A 9,096-nucleotide genomic window follows, 5' to 3' on the forward strand; every position below is an offset into this window, starting at 1 on the left:
CAGTATCGATTCGATCACCCACTTTGGATCTGATCGGCCTTCCCTGCCCGATCGACTCATTTTGCGGGCTCAATCAGCCGCCTCGACCCGATCGCCCAATCTTGTGGGTTTGATCGATTGCACCGATTCGATTACCCACTTTGGGTCTGTTCGATCGTCCCGATCTGACCGATTCATTTTTTGGGCTCCATTGTCTTCCTCGACCCGATCGCCCAATCTTTTAGGTTTGATTGATTGCATTAGTTCGATCACTCGCTTTGAATCTGATCGGTTGTTCCAGCTCGATCTACCATTTTTTGGGCTCGATTGGTCGCCCTAGCCTGATTGCCAGATCTACTGGGTTTGACTGATCCCACTGGTTTGATCACCTACTTTGGGTCTAATTGATCATCCCAACCTGATTGACTTATTCTCCGGTCACGATCGACTTCCTTGGCCCGATTGCCCAAGCTTTTAGGTTCGATTAGCTCACCGTGTCGATCATCTGCTTTGAGTTTGATCTGCCATCCCGTGTCGATCACCCACTCTTTTGAGTCTGATGGATTATCCTGAATCAATTGACCCATCTTTTTAGTTTGATCAGCTACCATGATTGGGGCGACAAATTACTTGCATGCTTGTATGCTTTATTGTATGTTTCATGCTTTCTTTGCATGTGTACGAAAAATCCTATTTTGATTTGATGCCTATGATATTTCATTGCATGTAAATTATTTTTGCATATGACATGCCAGGGTGTCTCTTTGAGCATCCCCACTTGGAGTGTCTCTTTGAGCACCCCACTTGTAGTGTCTCTTTGAGTGCCCACATTCGTGAGTGACTTCCCCACATACGACTTCGTATGCACAGGGACAAACGCTTGCACACTTTGGGAAGATTTGGCTCACTCACGAGCCATCCATCTCACTCTCTACGCCGCTGCCTAGAGAGTCATATATATTTTACATTGTGTTAAGCACGAGTCACGCTTCCTAGCCACTGAAATCGTGTGAGGACAATGTGTGTCCACATAGGTGTACGATTCTCACTTATAAAAATCATGTAACTTAGTATGTTTTGCACTAGAAATTCTTGTATGCTTATCTTTTGTATGACATATGCTTAACATTTCTATATGTCAGTTGCTTGATTATTCTTATATGTCTGTTGCATATCTTGCATATTTGCATATGTGCTAGGTGAGTGCTTCTCAGGTAAGGTGTAATCATTTTCATATGTATCCTTTTACTCGATGCGAACTCATTCGTAGTCGGTGTCTGCTTGTCGCAAGGTGCCCCAGGTCCCTGCTAGGCATAATTCCTCTTTGTACGTATCCTAATTTACCGGTACATCCTGTTTGTCTGTGTCACGTTGCATGAATCATACTTGCATTCATTTGCAAGATGTGTGATTCACCCTTTTGGGCGCCTGTTGAGATTTCTTTGTGCTTCTGTCAAACAATCACAATGTGGGCATTTTGCATGTTTGTATGCTTACTCATTCACCTTGATAGATTGTCTTAATCATTAGGAGAGTGGCCCATTTATTGGTTGTTACACTCAAATAAGCACGCGAGGATGTCTTAGCGAGCAATGCGAGTTTTCATACCACGAGCAATAAAAAATATGATTGTATTAAATATCCAATGACTCTAAAGCATGTCACTTGATTGCTCGGGATCCGTCACTAGTAGGCCATTATAAAAATGAATATTTTTGCTTAAGTATTATCCACCTAAATTAAAATTTATGTATGTTAGGTCATATGTGAGGCTACCTCTTTTAAAAATGTTGCCCCCTTTCTTATGACGTGCTTTAGATCCTTTGGATCTTTAGGACAGGGCCGATGTAGCAAAGAAATACGGTAGCCAGAGACATTACTTTGAGCACTTAGATGCTGTTAGGACACTTTTCGTTAGAATGTGTGCTAGACTAGGATTTAGGATGTTAGTTAGTCTTTTCGATGCCTTTAGCTATTCTTCTTATTGATGTGCTTGTGTTAGCCAAACATAATTTTTGTACTTTTTGGTGTATTTGTATACTTGATATGTATGGTAGTATATTAGAGCGATTTTTTACAGGGAGACGTGCCTATATATATATATATATATATATATATATATATAGACACGCACAAACACAGTTACTATTGAAAGGGGGAGAATGTGACAATTTCTATTAATTATTTGCTTGCAGGTGCTATTTAACTTACCCAATAAAAGACACGGCGCATTATACATTGCATGTTTGCTAGCTTTCCTATTAACATATTTTCATGCAGATCGAGTTATTTTTTTATTTTTCCTGGGAGGCTTTTTACCCCAGGACAAAAAGATTCATTTTGGGGGTGGCTTATGTAGGGATGCTCTGCATGGATGTTGTGCTCCGAGATACTTCGATCCGATCCTATTCGGCGGCGCATTATACATTGCATGTTTGTTAGCTTTCCTATTAACATATTTTCATGCAGATCGAGTTATTTTTTTTATTTTTCCTGGGAGGCTTTTTACCCCAAGACAAAAAAATTCATTTTGGGGGTGGCTTATGTAGGGATGCTCTTCATGGATGTTGTGCTCCGAGGTACTTCAATCCGATCCTATTCGAACGTATACTCTCGACCTATTATACAAGGATTACCCACATATAAGCCTTCTGTTTGTTTCTTTTTATTTGTTTACCTATTTGTTGTCGATATCCTTTTTTTTATTCATCTCCTCTTCAAATCATTGATATGATTCAGGAGTGAAATTTATTCGAACAAGAAAATTATACGATGACATATAAATAGATAAGTTGACAACTCCAAATATTAAAAAGAACTAAGAAAACATTAATCTTAGTGCCATCAATAACTCTGTATACATAGTGTTGCCTTTCCATAAAGGTTGTTTTGCAGCATTTGATAAATCATAAAACAGTTGTACTTCACTGTTCGGTGCTTGGTCATAATCAGGAACATTCCCAACAAAAGCATTCATGCGAGCATCACCAATCATTTCCTCATATACGTCAGAATCGTCTTTCTTTGGAGGGGCATATCTTGATGAGTTGCAGCATGACCATACTGAACATGTAGACGTTTAAACTTATCATGTGAAGTCCAATACAAATAATTGAGTTTAAATGTCATATGGTATTGATCCAACTTCACTTTTCCAGATATCAAGTATGCTTCATTCTAGTGATTCATACAGGGCCATTAAAACATGCATTCTAAAAGGTAAGCCGACGGCTACAATGCCACATATTCAAATTCCCCAATATCATTCAATCACTCATCAGTGAGTCATTTTCTTTGTGGATACAATGAGTTATACACCCATTATCTTAAGTTTCAAATATCCATCTGCAACATATATGTAGATTTATACATTTAGATATCAGTTGTAAAAACCACACAGATTTCATGTATTACATACATACAAACCCAGTAAGTGGGGTGAGCTACATGAATCATTTTTTTCCATAATGTCCTATTGAGTGTCATATATATATTTTTTAAATTCTAATAGACTAAGATCATTATTTATACAAGATGCCTAGGTCTTTTTAGAGTATTGCAATACTTACGCCCATCTTATAAAATTTTCCTTAAAGTCTAAGTAATACTTTTCTTTCACACAAAATACTCGATGTATTCCTCCACTTCAACGATTCAACTTGAATTCTACTAATAATTAGTATTCCCGACTATATCACCATATCATTGAACAATAGACCAAAGATATCTAAAACATTCACTCCTAGCAAAATTATCAGATGGTCGACGTTTAATGTGACCAAACCATCTAAGACGACTCTATCTAATCTTTTCTAACACTGGTGCAACACCAGCCCTTTCACGAACATATTAGCTTCACATTTTGTTTCTAAGCTTAAATTCACTCGTCAACCTAAGCATTCTCATTCCAACAATACTTAGCTTAGTTTAATGCTTTTCTGTTATAGTCCAACATATCTAACAACTAAACTTAATATTGCAATTCCTATACATTACCTATCTAACACGTAAATTTCAAATTATACATAAAAAAACATGCTCTTCCTATACATTACATGTCTAACACCTAAACATAACTTTAGTTTTTACATAAAAATCACTCAATTCCTATGCATTACATATCTAATGCCTAAACTTTACATTCCACATAAAAACCTTATAATTCCTATGCATTACATAGCTAAAACCGAAACTATATTTTTATATAAAAATCACCCAATTCCCATGCATTACATATCTAACACCTAAACTTTACATTACACATAAAAACCACATAATTCCTATGCATTACATAACTAACACCGAAATTTCAATTTTAAAATAGAGTGAAAAGAAAATCCAAAAAATTTCAAGAAAGAAAGACTCAACCGAGAAAAAAAATATACCTAAATGATGCAGAGGAGAATTTCATGCCTATTCCGTGAAGTCGCCGGTGGTAGTTGGCCGGAGATGCCAAACCGACCGTTTGAGAGGGAGGAAGAAGAGGAAGTACGCGAATGAGAGTTCTGCCTTGCCAATAAATTCTGACGCAAAGTAGATGATAAATCTGACGTTACTTAATAGCGTCCATTTATCACCACCGAACAATGCTCAACAAAAATCTAACACAAGTCCAACGTTAGTTTTGTGTCAAAATATGTAACCTGTTTCCGGTAGTAAAATTTTGTGATTGATTAGTAAGACGTTTAATCGGATACAAAATAATCAATGCTTTCAACCATTTGCCCGCGAGGAAGATTTGAAAACCAAGTCGTCGACTGACCGCAGGCACTCACACTGACCGGAATGAATGGACTGGCCTGACCTACTAATCGTATATCTAAACGACTTCTGGCATCACCGGAGGGATCGGAACCACATTCGTGGGCCGACAATTTTTACTAATATTGTAGTTTTTATAGCTTGGGCTTTGATCCAAGAGTATTCTTAGAAGGAGTGAATAGGCAAGAAGAGATGCTTATGAGAATTAGATAAGGAACTTTGCAATGATAGATAATACACAATTAAGACAATCATTTTATCATCTAGAGTTAAAAGACTCTTAATTTATTTAGTTAAGATGGTAGTTTACCAAATTTAACATTTGATATTTGTTAATAACCATGAATTATATCTTATATTAGGATCATCCTGATTTTAAGCAATGAAATAGGTAAAAAATTAGTAGACTCAATTACATGAAAGTAAATAAATGTAATTCCTTACAATGTAAGTAGATACCTTTATAATGAGATGATATGAATAATATAATCAAATTGCTTAACTAACCATACAATCCTATTTCTATTAAGATAATCGCTAAACTACCTAAGTGAGCTTGATTCCCACTTAAGTGAATTTAAGGTATTATGAAGTTAGTCGAGTTTAATTGAGAAACAATATTCTATTGGACATGTATGTTCTTAAATTATATATTATGAATGTAATTATTTGATTAAAATGCTTGTGAGGTTAGCACATGATATACATAGTAATTCAACTAGGAACTTGTTGATGATTACAATCCTCTTTTTAAAAGGCTGCAAAGAACAATATATTCTATATGGTAAATAATTGTCCTAGAATGAATAAGAACTATACAAATATTTAGATGTAGCTGAGTTATGCATGCCATATATCCTAATAATATATAGGGTTGTCAATCCGATCATATGCCTATACAAATTGATAATATATAGAAAGTACTAAACAACCAATAAACCTTTTGCTGTTTCAAGTCCTTGCCTTCTTAGTTCTTAATTTAAAAAAGAGTTTTGTAAGTTCATGTTTATAGTACTAAACAGCCTATTAATCCTTTCACTGACCAAATTTTCCGCTACTAATCATGTTTTTATTGTAGTGTCCATTTCTTCTACAAATATGGAATAATATGTACTGATGATATTGTGTAATTAAATTTAAAAATGATCCTAATGAATTCAAGGATTTTTAAAAACTCATTTCAATGGAGGTAAACTTCCCCTCTATAAACTTTACTAAACAACAAAAATTAACAAGGAATAACATCCGCACAATGATAAATTTATAGAATTGTCATTGAAGCCTATGCTAATTAATGCTTTTCAACAAAAAAAAAGATAAAAATGAACTTAATTTTGTTAATTTTACCTTAAATGAAATGTGGAGGGTTATATTAAGTAGTCGACAACCAACAAAAATTTTTATTAAAAAAAAACATGACACAAATTTTTTAATTCATTATATAAATACTAGGGCGTCTCCTAGAAACATTGCAATGTATGACTTGAATACAGTAAATAGTGTGTACGGGCAACAACACTGGCGCCCAAATGTAGTGTTAAATAAGCAAGGATATTGCATTATAGACAAATGCAGACAAAGTAGAAATTAGTCTATAAAACTAATATTAGGATATGATCTAGGAATACAAACACTCTCACAAGTAAATTAATGGAATTTGTATATATTATGGTTCATTAAAAGATAAAACTAAATGGGTTGGACAAAGTTTTAAGGAGATTGATAGCTTAGGTTTTAAACTTTAGTAGTCAGGTATGATTCATACTAAATATGGTCTAAGTATAATTATATATAAGAGTTTGAAAGATAATGTTATAAACCTAATAGAATTAGAGATAGATTATAACACTAAAAATTATTGTTAATAATAATATTGTTAATGTTATAATTGCTTAAGCTCCTCAAGCATGTTTAGATATATGTTAAAAAGAAAAAAATTGGAATGACCTAGATGAATTAATATACATAATACATCTTTAAGAAATAATTTTTATTGGAGGAGTTTTAAATAGACATGTTGGTAGAGTAGTGGAAGATTTTAGAAATATTTATTGTGGTTACGATTTTAAAATGAATGATTAGGAAGTTAAAATTATATTAGATTTTGACTACCTTATGATTTTTATTGCTAATGTTTTATTCAAGAAAGGAGATGAAATCTTATTGCTTATAATAATGGGCCTAATAAAACACAAATTGATTATTTTCTTATGAGAAGAAGAGATTGTTGAGAATGTAAAGGCTATAAGGTCATTTAAAGTAAAATTTTAAGTACTCAACATTGATTATTAGTTTTGAATTTTAAGATGAAGACTTGGAAGATAAAAATACAGTGATGCATTATCATATAATTGGATATGCACACACACACAAAAAAGATGAGAATCAATAAATACTTTTTCTTAAATGATGATATTTAACAAACGTGAGTGTGATACTTTCATAAAAGTTTTAATGAAATTTTTGAAAATATGATCAACTTTAGTGATCTTAATATCATTAATTATTAATTTTTTTAGTTTATTGTCACGTTAGTAAAAAAGAAGTTGATTATGTTTTAAAGAAAATCAAGGGTGGAAAATAAGTAGGACTTGATGGTATCCTAATAGAAATGGGGAACTATTTATGAGATTTAGGAATTTCTTGCCTCACTAAAATTTTTGATATTATTTTTAAAACAAAAATGTTGCTCGAGGAGTGGAGAAAGAGTATTTTGGTCCCCATTTTTAAGAATAAAGGGGATGCACAAGAATGAGCAAAATATAGAGGAATTACGTTAAAGTATCATATAATAAAATTATGAGAGAGAGTAATTGAACATAGGTTAAGACATGATAAAAAAATTTCTCATAATTAGTTTGGATTTATGTAGTGCAAGTCTACTATGGAAGCTATACATTTATTATGTAGTTTGATGGAGAAGTATCGAGAGAGTAAAAAGGTTCTACATATGAATTGTATTGATTAAAAACAAAAACATACAATAAGGTTCCAACAAAAGTTCTTTGAGAGTTTTAGAAGAGAAATATTTTGATATGACTTATATTCAAGTCATTATACTTGAGCTATTACTTATGTTCGAACAGAAGGAGGATTGTCCAAGTATTTTCCTATTTCAGTTGGATTAAATAAGGATTTGGCTTTAAGCCCATATGCTTTTGTTTTAGTTATGGATGCACTTATTGGCCCATTTACATGAAGATATACCATGGTGTATACTTTTCGTTGATGATATATTTTTTGTGGATAAAGCTAGAAAAGAAATTCGGGAAAAAATTAATCATGGAGATCTACATTAGAGTCTAAAGGCTTTCATTTGAATAGATCTAAAAATAAATACATGAAATATAATTTTAGTTGTAGTAGATCTAGTTACAGATTGGTAGCAGTGGGTGATTAAATCATTAAAATGGTGAACATTTTAGATATCTAGACTTATCTAAACTTTATTGTTCAAAATGATGGTAATATAGATGAGGATGTTATTAGTAGAATTCAAGTTGTTTGGTTGAAGTGGAGGAATGCATCAGGGCTATTGTGTGATAAAAAAGTACCACTTAGACTAACAAAAATATCTTATAAGATGGTGGTGAGACCTACAATGCTCTATGACACAAAATGCTACCCTTTAAAAGAGAAGAATAAAACAAATTTAAGTGTTGCTGAGATGAGAATGCTTAGGTGGATGAGTGGTTTGACGCTTAGTTAGAGACAAAATGCAAAATGAATATATTCGCCGACCATCTAATGATCTGGTTAGGAGAGTAGGTGTCTTGGATTCAATTTATATTAAGAAAGGTAGAGGTTGACTTTACAGGACCTCATCCTGAGCATGTTGTATAAAAGATAATATTGGAATTAAATGAAAATATGACGCTTAATAAGACAAAATGGAGAAAATGAATCATGTAGCCGACCCCATTTAGTGGAATAAAAAATTATTGCTATTGTATATTCTAAAGGTTAAATAATTTAATATTAATTTATCGTTTATTTTTAGTGGCTATTTAATGAATAAATTAATATCACGACTAAAAGTAATGATCAAAACATTAATTTTCAATCAATAAAAACAGTTATTGAAAAAATTAAAAAGTGATTAAAATATAATTTTTAAGAACTTTTTCCAACATTGTTTGAATATAACAGCTGAGAGCACAATAAAAAGAGTTATATTTCTACTTTCAAAGAGCAAAATTAGCATCAACACATATTAATCATATCTAGTTTATCTCATTGACGTGGCTCTTCAAGGCGCCAGCGGTCAAACAATGGGCGTGAATCATCCACATCATGACGTTGAGGTTATTATTAGATATTTAATATATATATATATATATATGCCTATACAAATTG

At 32.8% G+C, this 9,096-nt stretch overlaps 1 protein-coding gene across 1 annotated transcript in view; it reads right to left on the reverse strand.

Moving 5' to 3' along the window:
* Window positions 1-2,797: 2,797 nt before the first annotated feature.
* Window positions 2,798-9,096, reverse strand: part of LOC110019207 (ethylene-responsive transcription factor ERF042-like) — a 7,467-nt gene continuing 1,168 nt past the window's right edge. Inside the window, exon 2 of the mRNA XM_020716792.1 lies at window positions 2,798-3,042. Coding sequence (XP_020572451.1) covers window positions 2,798-3,042 — 245 coding nt within the window. The remainder of the gene's footprint in view (window positions 3,043-9,096) is intronic.

Source organism: Phalaenopsis equestris, unplaced genomic scaffold, assembly GCF_001263595.1.
Source record: "Phalaenopsis equestris unplaced genomic scaffold, ASM126359v1 Scaffold000002, whole genome shotgun sequence".
Classification (NCBI taxonomy): Eukaryota; Viridiplantae; Streptophyta; class Magnoliopsida; order Asparagales; family Orchidaceae; genus Phalaenopsis; species Phalaenopsis equestris.